General features: G+C 48.5%; 1 protein-coding gene across 1 annotated transcript; it reads right to left on the bottom strand.

The window, feature by feature from the left end:
• Positions 1-555: 555 nt before the first annotated feature.
• On the bottom strand, positions 556-17,386 carry si:ch1073-15f19.2 (mucin-2). The gene is made up of 6 exons (XM_064971298.1): positions 17,282-17,386; positions 17,069-17,184; positions 16,623-16,863; positions 1,995-2,789; positions 1,748-1,853; positions 556-1,068 (listed from the first exon to the last, which is right to left on the bottom strand). Exons 1-6 carry the CDS (start codon positions 17,340-17,342, stop codon positions 972-974), a joined length of 1,416 nt encoding a protein of 471 aa, XP_064827370.1. The 5' UTR covers positions 17,343-17,386; the 3' UTR covers positions 556-971.
• Between the last annotated feature and the right edge of the window lie 348 nt (positions 17,387-17,734).

Below are 17,734 nucleotides of genomic sequence, written 5' to 3'. Positions count from 1 at the left end.
CTGGGATGGGATGGGAACTCTCTCTAGTTCAGAGGAGAGAATGTCACGGTTCTGTTCTGGACTGGGATGGGATGGGAACTCTCTCTAGTTCAGAGGAGAGAATGTCACGGTTCTGTTCTGGAGTGGGATGGGATGGGAACTCTCTCTAGTTCAGAGGAGAGAATGTCACGGTTCTGTTCTGGACTGGGATGGGATGGGAACTCTCTAGTTCTACGGTTCTGTTCAGGGATGGGATGGGGAGAGAATGTCACGGTTCTGTTCTGGACTGGGATGGGAACTCTCTCTAGTTCAGAGGAGAGAATGTCACGGTTCTGTTCTGGACTGGGATGGGAAGGGGAACTCTCTCTAGTTCAGAGGAGAGAATGTCACGGTTCTGTTCTGTTCTGGACTGGGAAGGGAACTCTCTCTAGTTCAGAGGAGAGAATGTCACGGTTCTGTTCTGGAGTGGGATGGGATGGGAACTCTCTCTAGTTCAGAGCAGAGAATGTCACGGTTCTGTTCTGGACTGGGAAGGGAAGGGAACTCTCTCTAGTTCAGAGGAGAGGAGGAGAGGAGTATGTTTAAGATCTTTATTTAAACAGATTGGATACATTCAATTGCAATCTTAATTATTTCATAAAATATATCTGGTAAAAGAAAATATAACATTTACAAATTTAATAAAGAATATTTTGGTTTCCTTAATTCACACCAAAGTTTAACCATAAAAACATTTCTGTAACAATAAATATCATACTCTTTGGTAAAAGCTCCAAAAACGCATAGCAACATAACAGAAGAAAAGGCTTCAAAGTCCAGCTTTGTAAAGGGGCACCATTAAATCACACAGCATTGGCACAGAAAATGTATTACAGTAAAAGGCTAATTTATATTTCTGACATCAGAGGATGCGCATTAAGTATCACTATAAAATGAATGAGGACCAATGGAGGGTTTCATTTAACCATAAAACAAATACAACAGCTCCCCCTTCAGGTGAGGATGTCGGTCATGTGGACCTCATGAGCTCTCAAAGAGGAATACTTCACTGGAGGGGGAGGAGGCTTGAAGGGGGGAGGGAGGTCCATCCTGGAGAGAAAGAGAGAGAGAGGGGGGAGGGAGAGAGTGGAGGGGGAAGAAGGGGGAAAGGGGAGGGGAAGGGAGAGAGGGGAGGGAGAGAAGGAAGGAAGAGGAAGGGAGAGAGAGTGGAGGGGGAAGAAGGGGGAAGGGTGAGGTGGGAGAGAGGGGAGGGGAAGGGGGAGAGGGGAGAGGGGAGAGAGGGGAGCGGAGGGGAGGGAGAGAGGGAGGGAGGGGAGAGAGGGAGGGAGAGGGGGGAGAGAGAGCAGAGAAGGATAGAGCAGGAGATAGTGGGGAGGGAGCGAGAGAGGGAAAGGGGGAAAGGGGAGGGAGGAGGAGAGAGGGAGGGGAGAGTGGGAGGGAGGGAAGAGGGGAGGGAGAGAAGGAAGAGGAAGGGAGAGAGAGAGTGGAGGGGGAAGAAGGGGAAGGGTGAGGTGGGAGAGAGGGGAGCGGAGGGGAGGAGGAGAGAGGGAGAGAGGAGAGAGAGAGGGAGAGAGGGGGAGAGAGAGCAGAGAAGGATAGAGAGGGAGAGAGTGGGGAGGGAGCGAGAGGGGGAGAGGGGAGGAAGGGGAGAGAGGGAGGAGGAGAGCGAAAGAGGCAGATTGAAAGGCAGGTAGAAAAGAGAGATTAATTGATGTAAAAAAAATTAAAATAAATGGAGCAGCAGAGTCAGGACAGGAAACACGCTCACCTCTTCTGGATGATGTACCGTCTGTAGAGAAACCCTACCACGAGCAGCAGAGCCAGGACAGGAAGCAGAACCCACACCACCACGTACCTCTGACCACTACTGGGACCTGACAGGAATAATCATGACATCGGAATCCTCTGTAAATCATAATATTGTAAGGTTTTCTGTTTAAAAGTGGTCTACGGTACATACCAAATTGAACGACAAGAAACCAATACAAACCATCCATCTCTGGCTGTGGTCCTACCTGTCTCCCCATGGGAGGAAGTGGAGGTGGAGGTGGTGGAGGTCTCCAGGGTGTGGTCTTCCTTCTCCCCAGCCGGGGTGCTCTTCTCTGGGTTTAGCGTAGTGGACACTGGGCCTGCCTGACCACCAAAGCTGGAGGTCTGTGCTTCAGACTCGTTCCTCTGGACCCTCCATGGAGTGGGCTGATCTGATTGGACCTTGCTTGGATAGGTGGATCCTGATTGGGCCGTGGATGGGACTCTGATTGGACTGTCCGTGGAGCTGTTGACCTCTGACCCCTTTGGTCCCGCCTCTGTGTTGACTGATCGGTGTGTATTGGAGTTGATTGGCTGGGTGACAGAGGTAGTCATAGTGATACTGGTGTTGACTTCCTGTACGGTAGAGGAGGTGAGGGTGTCTGGTGTGACGCTGAAGTTAGCTGTGGGGGTTGTCATCTCTCCTGGCTCTGTTAGGTCGCTTGTTACATTGTTGCCGGTACCTGTAGGTCCAGTTACGTTGTTGCCGGTACCTGTAGGTCCAGTTACGTTGTTGCCGGTAACTGTAGGTTCAGTTACGTTGTTGCCGGTACCTGTAGGTTCAGTTACGTTGTTGCCGGTACCTGTAGGTTCAGTTACGTTGTTGCCGGTAACCGTAGGTTCAGTTACGTTGTTGCCGGTACCTGTAGGTTCAGTTACGTTGTTGTCGGTAACCGTAGGTTCAGTTACGTTGTTGTCGGTAACCGTAGGTTCAGTTACGTTGTTGTCGGTAACCGTAGGTTCAGTTACGTTGTTGCCGGGGGCCACTGTGACAGCAGGACCTGTTATGTAGGAATGTAATGAGAGATAGAGAGAGAACCATCACTAATATCATAATGTCCCTCTAACTCTTCAACAACTACACATCCCAGGGTGCATTTGTGTCCGGAATGCCCCTCTCAGGAAGCAGTAATTGAACAGTACTCCAACAGGTCCAGCAGAGGGCAGTCTATACCCTTCCTAGGGCTGTTGCTAAAGTGATTAACATCGCACTGTCTTTTGGAACCTGTAGAAGAGATGATCACTAGGCCTCAACGTTACAAACACAAAGAAATATGTTACATAGAACACACATTCCTCTCTGACATGGAATAATATAATAATAACAACAACATAATGTCTTTTAGCAAAATGCTTTTATCCAAAGCAACTTGTGGCTGTGAGAGTATACTGTTATGTTGTATTGGTGGCCCCAGCAGAAACTCACTATCCTGGTGTTGAACTGCACAATATTCTACCAACTGAGAAACATAGAGTGGTCAGCTCTATCACTGCATGAACGCAGTAGCCGTGGTTCAGGGCATGCAGATAGAAATGTATAATTTAGAACATAACTCTGACACTTCAGCTCTATTCATGACATTTCTATCTGCAATATTCAGTAGTAGTGCATTGCAGAAGGGTGAGCGTGCTGTACTGTAGCTGTGGTGTCGGTGTAGGGCATTCAGGTAGACATGTATAATATAGAACATAACTCTCTGACGCTTCAGCTCTATTCATGACATTTCTATCTGCAATATTCAGTAGTAGTACATTGCAGAAGGGTGAGCGTGCTGTACTGTAGCTGTGGTGTCGGTGTAGGGCATTCAGGTAGACATGTATAATATAGAACATAACTCTCTGACGCTTCAGCTCTATTCATGACATTTCTATCTGCAATATTCAGTAGTAGTACATTGCAGAAGGGTGAGCGTGCTGTACTGTAGCTGTGGTGTCGGTGTATGGCATTCAGGTAGAAATGTTTAATATAGAACAGACGTAAATCACTGACTGAAAGGTGTCAGCTCTATTCATGGCTGTTCTATCTGCAACTTTCAGCTGCTGAAGGCGACCGTGTTGTAGCTCCTGCTGCTGTCGGCTGCTGGAGAGCAGGAAGCAAGAAGTGTGAAACTGTGACCCAAATAGAACCCTATTCCCTATATAGTGTACTACTTTAGACCAGATCCCTATGGCACCCTATTCCCTATATATAGTGCACTACTTTAGACCAGAGCCCCATGGCACCCTATTCCCTATATAGTGTACTACTTTAGACCAGAGCCCTATAGCACCCTATTCCCTGTATAGTGCACTACTTTAGACCAGAGCCCTATGGCACCCTATTCTCTATATAGTGCACTACTTTAGACCAGAGCCCCATGGCACTACAAAAGTAGTGCACTATATAGGGAAAGGGTTCCATTTGGGACACAAGCATGTGGTCCACATGTTGACGTCTGTTTATCTGAATGTGAAGAGATTTCAGTGTGTCAGTGATGACTCAACTAAACCACATTCATCAACACACACCACACAGGATGGAGAAAGAGAGACAGAGAGGCGTGCAGATGTACATGTTTTCAGACAGTGAGATGGAGAGAGAGAGATAGAGAGAGAGAGAGAGAGAGAGAGAGAGACAGAGAGAGAGAGAGAGACAGAGAGAGAGAGAGACAGAGAGAGAGAGAGAGAGAGAGAGAGAGAGAGAGAGAGAGAGAGAGAGAGAGAGAGAGAGAGAGAGAGAGAGAGAGAGAGGTACAGACAGATGTTCATGTTTTCAGATAGTGAGATGGAGAGAGAGAGAAAGAGAGCGAGAGAGAGAGAGAGAGAGAGAGAGAGAGAGAGAGAGAGAGAGAGAGAGAGAGAGAGAGAGAGAGAGAGAGAGAGAGAGAGAGAGAGAGAGAGAGAGAAAGAGAGAGAGAGACAGAGAGACAGAGAGAGAGAGAGAAGAGAGAGAGAGAGAGGTACAGACAGATGTACATGTTTTCAGACAGTGAGATGCAGACAGAGAGATGCAGACAGTGGGATGCAGACAGTGAGATGCAGACAGAGAGATGCAGACAGAGAGATGCAGACAGAGAGTGCGATGCAGACAGTGAGATGCAGACAGAGAGATGCAGACAGAGAGATGCAGACAGTGAGATGCAGACAGTGAGATGCAGACAGAGAGATGCAGACAGTGAGATGCAGACAGTGAGATGCAGACAGTGAGATGCAGACAGTGAGATGCAGACAGAGAGATGCAGACAGAGAGATGCAGACAGTGAGATGCAGACAGTGAGATGCAGACAGAGAGATGCAGACAGTGAGATGCAGACAGAGAGATGCAGACAGAGAGATGCAGACAGTGAGATGCAGACAGTGAGATGCAGACAGAGAGATGCAGACAGTGAGATGCAGACAGTGAGATGCAGACAGAGAGATGCAGACAGTGAGATGCAGACAGTGAGATGCAGACAGTGAGATGCAGACAGTGAGATGCAGACAGTGAGATGCAGACAGAGAGATGCAGACAGAGGGATGCAGACAGAGAGATGCAGACAGCGAGATGCAGACAGTAGGATGCAGACAGAGAGATGCAGACAGAGAGATGCAGACAGTGAGATGCAGACAGTGAGATGCAGACAGTGAGATGCAGACAGTGAGATGCAGACAGTGAGATGCAGACAGAGAGATGCAGACAGTGAGATGCAGACAGAGAGATGCAGACAGTGAGATGCAGACAGTGAGATGCAGACAGAGAGATGCAGACAGTGAGATGCAGACAGTGAGATGCAGACAGGTGGCTGTAAAAATTCCCTTCGGTGCATCTCAATAATGCAAGGAGTGTCCTCTCCTTGCCTCCTCTCCCTGTCTCCTTTCCTTCATCTGCACAGACCCAGAACTATAGATAAAATATATTTGACCTTGTCTCATTTCCATCGCTTTAACATGCCAGAACACTTTAAACTCTAGTTTCCTCTATCTTTGGGCAATGTTCCTGAGAGTCTCTGTTTCTGAGTCTCTGTTCCCGAGAGTCTCTGTTTCTGAGTCTCTGTTTCTGAGAGTCTCTGTTTCTGAGAGTCTCTGTTTCTGAGAGTCTCTGTTCCTCCACAATTCAGATGACCTGTGCCTGCTGTCACCCACAGCACACGAACTACAGCAGAGCCTGGACCTGCTAGAGCAGTACTGCCAGACCTGGGCCCTGGCAGTAAACCCCCACAGCACACGAACTACAGCAGAGCCTGGACCTGCTAGAGCAGTACTGCCAGACCTGGGCCCTGGCAGTAAACCCCCACAGCACACAAACTACAGCAGAGCCTGGACCTGCTAGAGCAGTACTGCCAGACCTGGGCCCTGGCAGTAAACCCCCACAGCACACAAACTACAGCAGAGCCTGGACCTGCTAGAGCAGTACTGCCAGACCTGGGCCCTGGCAGTAAACCCCCACAGCACATGGCCTACAGCAGAGCCTGGACCTGCTAGAGCAGTACTGCCAGACCTGGGCCCTGGCAGTAAACCCCCACAGCACATGGCCTACAGCAGAGCCTGGACCTGCTAGAGCAGTACTGCCGGACCTGGGCCCTGGCAGTAAACCCCCACAGCACATGGCCTACAGCAGAGCCTGGACCTGATAGAGCAGTACTGCCAGACCTGGGCCCTGGCAGTAAACCCCAAAAAGACTAAAATAATGATTTTCCAGAGAAGATCCAGATCTCAGGGAATTAAACCAAAGTTCTCAATTGGTACAAAATATATATAGTACAGTGTACACTACAATTACTGAGGTTTAAATATATAGAGTACTGCACACACTACAATCACTGAGGTTAAAATATATAGAATACTGCACACACTAAAATGACTGAGGTTTAAATATATAGAGTACTGTACACACTACAATCACTGAGGTTTAAATATATAGAGTACTGTACACACTACAATCACTGAGGTTTAAATATATAGAGTACTGCACACACTACAATTACTGAGGTTTAATTTTCAGTCTCCTCATCTCCTCCTCAGTCCCCTCATCCAGCTGGTCCTGGGGCTGAGTTCACTAACCTGTTCTACTAACACACTGAAGCCTCAGTCCCCTCATCCAGCTGGTCCTGGGGCTGAGTTCACTAACCTGTTCTACTAACACACTGAAGCCTCAGTCCCCTCATCCAGCTGGTCCTGGGGCTGAGTTCACTAACCTGTTCTACTAACACACTGAAGCCTCAGTCCCCTCATCCAGCTGGTCCTGGTCCTGAGTTCACTAACCTGTTCTACTAACACACTGAAGCCTCAGTCCCCCCATCCAGCTGGTCCTGAGTTCACTAACCTGTTCTACTAACACACTGAAGCCTCAGTCCCCTCATCCAGCTGGTCCTGGTCCTGAGTTCACTAACCTGTTCTACTAACACACTGAAGCCTCAGTCCCCTCATCCAGCTGGTCCTGGTCCTGAGTTCACAAACCTGTTCTACTAACACACTGAAGCCTCAGTCCCCTCATCCAGCTGGTCCTGGTCCTGAGTACACTAACCTGTTCTACTAACACACTGAAGCCTCAGTCCCCTCATCCAGCTGGTCCTGGGGCTGAGTTCACTAACCTGTTCTACTAACACACTGAAGCCTCAGTCCCCTCATCCAGCTGGTCCTGGTCCTGAGTTCACTAACCTGTTCTACTAACTCACTGAAGCCTCAGTCCCCTCATCCAGCTGGTCCTGGGGCTGAGTTCACAAACCTGTTCTGCTAACACACTAAAGCCTCAGTCCCCTCATCCAGCTGGTCCTGGTCCTGAGTTCACTAACCTGTTCTACTAACACACTGAAGCCTCAATCCCCTCATCCAGCTGGTCCTGGGGCTGAGTTCACTAACCTGTTCTACTAACACACTGAATCCGCAGTCCCTCATCCAGCTGGTCCTGGTCCTGAGTTCACTAACCTGTTCTACTAACTCACTGAAGCCTCAGTCCCCTCATCCAGCTGGTCATGGGGCTGAGTTCACAAACCTGTTCTGCTAACACACTAAAGCCTCAGTCCCCTCATCCAGCTGGTCCTGGTCCTGAGTTCACTAACCTGTTCTACTAACACACTGAAGCCTCAGTCCCCTCATCCAGCTGGTCCTGGGGCTGAGTTCACTAACCTGTTCTACTAACACACTGAAGCCTCAGTCCCCTCATCCAGCTGGTCCTGGTCCTGAGTTCACTAACCTGTTCTACTAACTCACTGAAGCCTCAGTCCCCTCATCCAGCTGGTCCTGGGGCTGAGTTCACAAACCTGTTCTGCTAACACACTAAAGCCTCAGTCCCCTCATCCAGCTGGTCCTGGTCCTGAGTTCACTAACCTGTTCTACTAACACACTGAAGCCTCAATCCCCTCATCCAGCTGGTCCTGGGGCTGAGTTCACTAACCTGTTCTACTAACACACTGAAGCCGCAGTCCCCTCATCCAGCTGGTCCTGGTCCTGAGTTCACTAACCTGTTCTACTAACTCACTGAAGCCTCAGTCCCCTCATCCAGCTGGTCCTGGGGCTGAGTTCACAAACCTGTTCTGCTAACACACTAAAGCCTCAGTCCCCTCATCCAGCTGGTCATGGGGCTGAGTTCACAAACCTGTTCTGCTAACACACTAAAGCCTCAGTCCCCTCATCCAGCTGGTCCTGGTCCTGAGTTCACTAACCTGTTCTACTAACACACTGAAGCCTCAGTCCCCTCATCCAGCTGGTCCTGGGGCTGAGTTCACTAACCTGTTCTACTAACACACTGAAGCCTCAGTCCCCTCATCCAGCTGGTCCTGGTCCTGAGTTCACTAACCTGTTCTACTAACTCACTGAAGCCTCAGTCCCCTCATCCAGCTGGTCCTGGGGCTGAGTTCACAAACCTGTTCTGCTAACACACTAAAGCCTCAGTCCCCTCATCCAGCTGGTCCTGGTCCTGAGTTCACTAACCTGTTCTACTAACACACTGAAGCCTCAATCCCCTCATCCAGCTGGTCCTGGGGCTGAGTTCACTAACCTGTTCTACTAACACACTGAAGCCGCAGTCCCCTCATCCAGCTGGTCCTGGTCCTGAGTTCACTAACCTGTTCTACTAACTCACTGAAGCCTCAGTCCCCTCATCCAGCTGGTCCTGGGGCTGAGTTCACAAACCTGTTCTGCTAACACACTAAAGCCTCAGTCCCCTCATCCAGCTGGTCCTGGTCCTGAGTTCACTAACCTGTTCTACTAACACACTGAAGCCTCAGTCCCCTCATCCAGCTGGTCCTGGGGCTGAGTTCACAAACCTGTTCTACTAACACACTGAAGCCTCAATCCCCTCATCCAGCTGGCCCTGGGGCTGAGTTCACTAACCTGTTCTACTAACACACTGAAGCCTCAGTCCCCTCATCCAGCTGGTCCTGGGGCTGAGTTCACAAACCTGTTCTGCTAACACACTAAAGCCTCAGTCCCCTCATCCAGCTCGTCCTGGTCCTGAGTTCACTAACCTGTTCTACTAACACACTGAAGCCTCAGTCCCCTCATCCAGCTGGTCCTGGGGCTGAGTTCACAAACTTGTTATACTAACACACTGAAGCCTCAGTCCCCTCATCCAGCTGGTCCTGGGGCTGAGTTCACAAACCTGTTCTACTAACACACTGAAGCCTCAGTCCCCTCATCCAGCTGGTCCTGGTCCTGAGTTCACTAACCTGTTCTACCAACACACTGAGATGGTTGTCTACGTGGAAGGTTGTCCCATCTCCACAGAGGAACTCTGGAGTTCTGTCAGAGTGACCATCGGGTTCTTGGTCACCTCCCTGATCAAGGCTCTTCTCCCCTGACTACTCAGTCTGGCCTGGCGTCCATCTCTAAGAAGAGTCTTGGTGGTTCCCAACTTCTTCTATTTAACCTGTTGCGTCGCGCAATCCCGGATCCGGGATTCTATTTATAGCCTCAAGCTCATTAGCATAACGCAATGTTAACTATTCATGAAAATTGCAAATTAAATGAAATAAATATATTTGCTCTCAAGCTTAGACTTTTGTTAACAACACTGTCATCTCAGATTTTCAAAATATGCTTTTCAACCATAGCTAAACAAGCATTTGTGTAAGAGTATTGATTGCTAACATGTGTAAGCCTAGAATTCAGCCAGCAACATTTTCACAAAAACAAGAAAATCATTCAAATAAAATCATTTACCTTTGAAGAACTTCAGATGTTTTCAATGAGGAGACTCTCAGTTAGATAGCAAATGTTCAGTTTTTCAAAAAAATATTATTTGTGTAGGACAAATCGCTCTGTTTTGTTCAGGTTTGGCTATGAAAAAAACCTGTATACAGTTATAGCCTCAAGCTCATTAGCATAACGTAACGTTAACGATTTCTGAAAATCGCAAATAAAATGAAAATAATGCGCCTGCTCTCAAGCTTAGCCTTTTCTTAACAACACTGTCATCTCAGATTTTCAAAATATGCTTTTGAACCATAGCAATTCACTAATTTGTGTAAGAGTATGCTAAGCTAGCTTAGCATTTTGAGTAGCATTTAGCACGCAACATTTTCACAAAAACCAGATAACCAAATAAATAAAATCATTTACCTTTGAAGAGCTTCGGATGTTTTCAATGAGGAGACTCTCAGTTACATAGCAAATGTTCAGTTTTTCCTGAAAGAATCTTTGTGTAGGAGAAATCGCTCCGTTTTGTACATCACATTTGGCTACCGAAACGAACCGAAAATTCAGTCACCAACAACGTCAAACTTTTTCCGAATTAACTCCATAATATCGACCGAAACATGGCAAACGTTGTTTGGAATCAATCCTCAAGGTGTTTTTTCACATATCTCTTCATTGATATATCGTTCGTGGAAGACTGCTTTCTTCTCTGAATTCCATGGAAAAATACTTGCAGCTGAGGTTTGCGCACCAATTTCGGTGCAGGACACCAGGCGGACACCTGGTAAATGTGGTCTCTTATGGTCAATCTCCCAATGATATGCCTACAAATACGTCACAATGCTGCAGACACCTTGGGGAAACGACAGAAAGGGCAGGCTCATTCCTCTCGCATTCACAGCCATATAAGGAGACAATGGAAAACGGAGCCTCAAAAATCCTGCTGAGTTCCTGGATGCCGTTTAATCTTGGTTTTGCCTGTAGCTCACGTTCTAGGGCACGCACAGAGAATATCTTTGCAGTTCTGGAAACGTCAGAGTGTTTTCTTTCCAAAGCTATCAATTATATGCATAGTCGAGCATCTTTTTGTGACAAAATATTGCGCTTAAAACGGGCACGTCTTTTTATCCAAAAATGATATAGCGCCCCTAGAGTTTCAAGAGGTTAAGAATTATGGATGCCACTGTGTTCTTGGGGACTTTCAATTCTGAAATTTTTTGGTACCCTTCCCCAGATCTATGTCTCGACGCAATCCAGTCTGGCTTGTTTTTTGCTCTGACATCCACTGTCAACTGTGGGACCTTATTACATTTACATTTAAGTCATTTAGCAGACGCTCTTATCCAGAGCGACTTACAAATTGGTGAATTCACCTTCTGACATCCAGTGGAACAGCCACTTTACAATAGTGCATCTAAATCATTTAAGGGGGGTGAGAAGGATTACTTTATCCTATCCTAGGTATTCCTTGAAGAGGTGGGGTTTCAGGTGTCTCCGGAAGGTGGTGATTGACTCCGCTGTCCTGGCGTCGTGAGGGAGTTTGTTCCACCATTGGGGGCCAGAGCAGCGAACAGTTTTGACTGGGCTGAGCGGGAACTGTACTTCCTCAGTGGTAGGGAGGCGAGCAGGCCAGAGGTGGATGAACGCAGTGCCCTTGTTTGGGTGTAGGGCCTGATCAGAGCCTGGAGGTACTGCGGTGCCGTTCCCCTCACAGCTCCGTAGGCAAGCACCATGGTCTTGTAGCGGATGCGAGCTTCAACTGGAAGCCAGTGGAGAGAGCGGAGGAGCGGGGTGACGTGAGAGAACTTGGGAAGGTTGAACACCAGACGGGCTGCGGCGTTCTGGATGAGTTGTAGGGGTTTAATGGCACAGGCAGGGAGCCCAGCCAACAGCGAGTTGCAGTAATCCAGACGGGAGATGACAAGTGCCTGGATTAGGACCTGCGCCGCTTCCTGTGTGAGGCAGGGTCGTACTCTGCGGATGTTGTAGAGCATGAACCTACAGGAACGGGCCACCGCCATGATGTTAGTTGAGAACGACAGGGTGTTGTCCAGGATCACGCCAAGGTTCTTAGCGCTCTGGGAGGAGGACACAATGGAGTTGTCAACCGTGATGGCGAGATCATGGAACGGGCAGTCCTTCCCCGGGAGGAAGAGCAGCTCCGTCTTGCCGAGGTTCAGCTTGAGGTGGTGATCCGTCATCCACACTGATATGTCTGCCAGACATGCAGAGATGCGATTCGCCACCTGGTCATCAGAAGGGGGAAAGGAGAAGATTAATTGTGTGTCGTCTGCATAGCAATGATAGGAGAGACCATGTGAGGTTATGACAGAGCTAAGTGACTTGGTGTATAGCGAGAATAGGAGAGGGCCTAGAACAGAGCCCTGGGGGACACCAGTGGTGAGAGCGCGTGGCGAGGAGACAGATTCTCGCCACGCCACCTGGTAGGAGCGACCTGTCAGGTAGGACGCAATCCAAGCGTGGGCCGCGCCGGAGATGCCCAACTCGGAGAGGGTGGAGAGGAGGATCTGATGGTTCACAGTATCGAAGGCAGCCGATAGGTCTAGAAGGATGAGAGCAGAGGAGAGAGAGTTAGCTTTAGCAGTGCGGAGCGCCTCCGTGATACAGAGAAGAGCAGTCTCAGTTGAATGACTAGTCTTGAAACCTGACTGATTTGGATCAAGAAGGTCATTCTGAGAGAGATAGCGGGAGAGCTGGCCAAGGACGGCACGTTCAAGAGTTTTGGAGAGAAAAGAAAGAAGGGATACTGGTCTGTAGTTGATGACATCGGAGGGGTCGAGTGTAGGTTTTTTCAGAAGGGGTGCAACTCTCGCTCTCTTGAAGACGGAAGGGACGTAGCCAGCGGTCAGGGATGAGTTGATGAGCGAGGTGAGGTAAGGGAGAAGGTCTCCGGAAATGGTCTGGAGAAGAGAGGAGGGGATAGGGTCAAGCGGGCAGGTTGTTGGGCGGCCGGCCGTCACAAGAAGCGAGATTTCATCTGGAGAGAGAGGGGAGAAAGAGGTCAGAGCACAGGGTAGGGCAGTGTGAGCAGAACCAGCGGTGTCGTTTGACTTAGCAAACGAGGATCGGATGTCGTCGACCTTCTTTTCAAAATGGTTGACGAAGTCATCTGCAGAGAGGGAGGAGGGGGGGGAGGGGGAGGAGGATTCAGGAGGGAGGAGAAGGTGGCAAAGAGCTTCCTAGGGTTAGAGGCAGATGCTTGGAATTTAGAGTGGTAGAAAGTGGCTTTAGCAGCAGAGACAGAGGAGGAAAATGTAGAGAGGAGGGAGTGAAAGGATGCCAGGTCCGCAGGGAGGCGAGTTTTCCTCCATTTCCGCTCGGCTGCCCGGAGTACTGTTCTGTGAGCTTGCAATGAGTCATCGAGCCACGGAGCGGGAGGGGAGGACCGAGCCGGCCTGGAGGATAGGGGACATAGAGAGTCAAAGGATGCAGAAAGGGAAGAGAGGAGGGTTGAGGAGGCAGAATCAGGAGATAGGTTGCATCTAGTAAAGATGAGGTCGAGCGTATTGCCTGCCTTGTGAGTAGGGGGGGAAGGTGAGAGGGTGAGGTCAAAAGAGGAGAGTGAGGAGAGTGGAAAGAAGGAGGCAGAGAGGAATGAGTCAAAGGTAGACGTGGGGAGGTTAAAGTCGCCCAGGACTGTGAGAGGTGAGCCGTCCTCAGGAAAGGAGCTTATCAAGGCATCAAGCTCATTGATGAACTCTCCGAGGGAACCTGGAGGGCGATAAATGATAAGGATGTTAAGCTTGAAAGGGCTGGTAACTGTGACAGCATGGAATTCAAAGGAGGCGATAGACAGATGGGTAAGGGGAGAAAGAGAGAATGACCACTTGGGAGAGATGAGGATCCCGGTGCCACCACCCCGCTGACCAGAAGCTCTCGGGGTGTGCGAGAACACGTGGGAGGACGAAGAGAGAGCAGTGGGAGTAGCAGTGTTATCTGTGGTGATCCATGTTTCCGTCAGTGCCAAGAAGTCGAGGGACTGGAGGGAGGGAAAGGCTGAGATGAACTCTGCCTTGTTGGCCGCAGATCGGCAGTTCCAGAGGCTACCGGAGACCTGGAACTCCACGTGGGTCGTGCGCGCTGGGACCACCAGATTAGGGTGGCCGCGGCCACGCGGTGTGGAGCGTTTGTATGGTCTGTGCAGAGAGGAGATAGACAGGTGTGTGCCTTTCCAATTCATGTCCAATCAATTGCATTTACCACAGGTGTACTCCAATCAAGCTGTAGAAACATCTCAAGGATGATCAATGGACACAGGATGCACCTGAGCTCGATTTTGAGTTTCATAGGAAAGGGTCTGCATACTTACAGTACCAGTCAAATGTTTGGACACACCTACTCATTCCAGGGTTTTTCTTCATTTTGACTATTTTCTACATTGTAGAATAATAGTGAAGACATCAAAACTATGAAATAACACATATGGAATCATGTAGTAACCAACAACGTGTTAATTAAACAAATCAAAATATATATTATATTAACGGCTCAAATAAGCAATGAGAAACATCAGTCAATCATTACTCTAATACATGAAGGTCAGTCAAAGCGGAACATTTCAAGAATGTTGAAGTTTCTTCAAGTGCAGTTGCAAAAACTATCAAGCGCTGTGATGAAACTGGCTCTCATGAGGACCGCCACAGGAATGGAAGACCCAGAGTTACCTCTGCTGCTCTAAGTTCATTAGAGTTACCACCCTCAGAAATTGTAGCCCAAATAAATGCTTCACAGAGTTCAAGTAACAGACACATCTCAACATCAACTGTTCAGAGGAGACTGCGTGAATCAGGCCTTCATGGTTGAATTGCTGCAAAGAAACCACTACTATAGCACAGCAATAAGAAGAGACTTGCTTGGGCCAAGAAACACGAGCAATGGACAAGTGAAAATCTGTCCTTGGTCTGACGAGTCCAAATGGGAGAATTTTGTTTCTAACCGGTGTTGTTTTTGTGAGACGCAGAATAGGTGAACGGATTATCTCTGTATGTGTGGTTCCCACCGTGAAGCATGGAGGAGGAGGTGTGATGGTGTGGGGATGCTTTGCTGGTGACACTGTCAGCATGACTAACACAACATTCTACAACAATTTGCAGCTCAGCAGACAGGCATATAACAATATAGATAGAGAAACATTTACTGAATCAATTATACAGACACCACCAGACTGTGTTAGCCTGTTGGGCTAAAGGCTTCAAGATTTAGACAAGGTTACTAAACACACAAGTGTGTTTTACCAAACCACATTGGTCATCGGTGGACTGGTTTTTGGACATTTCCATTTATAGCCCAATGGGCCATTCTAAATATATATATTTTTTTGCACAAAATTATCATTATTTGGTTTGTCTTGTGTGTTAGAAATGCCCGAGACAATGTTTGGTCCCAGGCTGCCCCTGACCTCTGACTGGTCCCAGGCTGCCCCTGACCCCTGACCTCTGTTACTTGTAATTGTTTTTCTAATGTCAGACAGGTACAGAGCAGCACAGTACAGAAATACTTTCAAACACACTACAGAGTATTAACTATAATATACCTTCAACCCTCAGCCCATACCTTCAACCCTCAGCCCATATCTTCAACTCTCAGCTAATAACATCAACCCTCAGCCCATACCTTCAACCATCAGCCCATACATTCAACAATCAGCCCATAACGTCTACCCTCAACCCATATCTTCAACCTTCAACCCTCAGCCCATATCTTCAACCCTCAGCCCATACATTCAACCCTCAGCCCATACCTTCAACCATCAGCCCATACATTCAACAATCAGCCCATAACGTCTACCCTCAACCCATATCTTCAACCTTCAACCCTCAGCCCATATCTTCAACCCACGGCCCATACTGTCAACCCTCAGCCCATACTGTCAACCCTCAGCCCATACCTTCAACCATCAGCCCATTCCTTCAACCATCAGCCCATGCGTCAACCCTCAGCCCATACTGTCAACCCTCAGACCATACCTTCAACCCTCAGCCCATACTGTCAACCCTCAGTCCATACCTTTAACCATCAGCCCATTCCTTCAACCATCAGCCCATTCCTTCAACCATCAGCTAATAACATCAACCCTCAGCCCATACTTTCAACCCCAGCCCATACCTTCAACCCTCAGCCTATACCTTCAACCTTCAGCCCATACCTGCAACCCTCGGCTTACACCTGCAACCCTCGGCCCATACCGTCAACCCTTGGCCCATACCTTCAACCCTCTGCCCAAACTGTCAACCTTCAGCCCATACCTTCAACCCTCAGCCCATACTGTCAACACTCTGCCCATACCGTCAATCCTCGGCCCATCCTCGGCCCATATAATACATTTAAAAAACAACAACATTTTATTAGACAGATGTCTTTCAGGACACTCATGGAACCCTCAGCCTTCAACCCTCAGCCCATACCTGCAACCCTCGGCCCATACCTTCAACCCTCAGCCCATACGTCAACCCTCAGCCCAACCTACAACACTCAGCCCATATTTTCAACCCTCAGCCCATACCTTCAACCCTCAGCCCATACGTCAACCTCAGCCCATACCTTCAACCTTCAGCCCATACCTTCAACATTCAGCCCATACCTTCAACCCTCAGCCCATACCATCAACCTTCAACCCATACCTTCAACCCTCAGCCCCTATTGTCAACCCTCAGCCCATACTTTCAACCCTCAGCCCATACATCAACCCTCAGACCATACCTTCAACCCTCAGCCCATACCTTCAACCTTCAGCCGAGTGACTTTCCTGATGGACCCGTTGGGGTAGGTAGTGATGTCACAGATATAGCGCCCGCTGTCCCTAGCCTCTACATCCTTCAGAACCAGAGATGTGCCCATTAGCTTGTCCTTGTCCCACGCCACGTCCAGGGCGACGTTAGGCGAGACGAGGGTTTCACCAAAACTAGGGTTAAACACTACCAGCTTGTGGTCCTCCAGCTCTCCTTTCTTCCTCCATTCTACCTAAAACATTGACATGTACATTTTAGTCGAATAGCAGAGACTCTTATCTAGAGCAACTTACAGTTAGTTCATTCATCTTAGGTAGTTAGCTAAAATACATTTAAAAAAAAATAACATTTTATTAGACAGACGTCTTTCAGGAAACTCATGGAATCCTAGTACAATTAAAACAGTTGAGAAAAAAAGAGAGAGAAAACACAGCTACCTGAGAGATGACGGGTTTACGTCCCTCCTTCACTTCTAGTAAACAGGGTAGAAAGATGATCTGACCCTCTACAGCTCTCACTGACTCACGGTGGAACACGTCAACACCATGGACACCTGTCAATCAAATCACACAACAGTTGAAAACCTGAGAACAGCCTCCTTTACTCTGTCTACTCACAATCAGATTAAAGAGTTCTGAATCCAGCCTTACCTTGAGAAATGGAGGAGAGAAGAAGAAGAGAGACGACAGTTCCCTTCAGAGTGGCAGCCATGTCTGTCTGGTCTCTTCGCACCGGGGTTAGAGAAAGAGAGAGAGAGAGAGAGGAAGGATGAGAGGAAGGAAGAGAGAGACTCTCTCTCTCTCACACTCTCTCTCTCTGTTTCTCTCTCACTCTCTCTCTCTCTTTCTCTCTCTCTCACACTCTCTCTCTCTGTTTCTCTCTCTCACTCTCTCTCTCTTTTTCTCTCTCTCTCACACTCTCTCTCTCTCTCTCTCTCTCTCACTCTCTCTCTCTCTCTCTCTCTCTCTCTCTCTCTCTCTCTCTCTCTCTCTCTCTCTCTCTCTCTCACACTCACTCTCTCTCTCTTTCTCTCTCTCTCACACTCTCTCTCTCTCTCTCTCTCTCTCTTTCTCTCTCACTCTGTCTTTCTCTCTCTCACACTC

The sequence above is a fragment of the Oncorhynchus masou genome, chromosome 8, assembly GCF_036934945.1.
Source record: "Oncorhynchus masou masou isolate Uvic2021 chromosome 8, UVic_Omas_1.1, whole genome shotgun sequence".
Lineage (NCBI taxonomy): Eukaryota > Metazoa > Chordata > Actinopteri > Salmoniformes > Salmonidae > Oncorhynchus > Oncorhynchus masou.
This window is presented reverse-complemented; position numbering and strand designations above follow the sequence as displayed.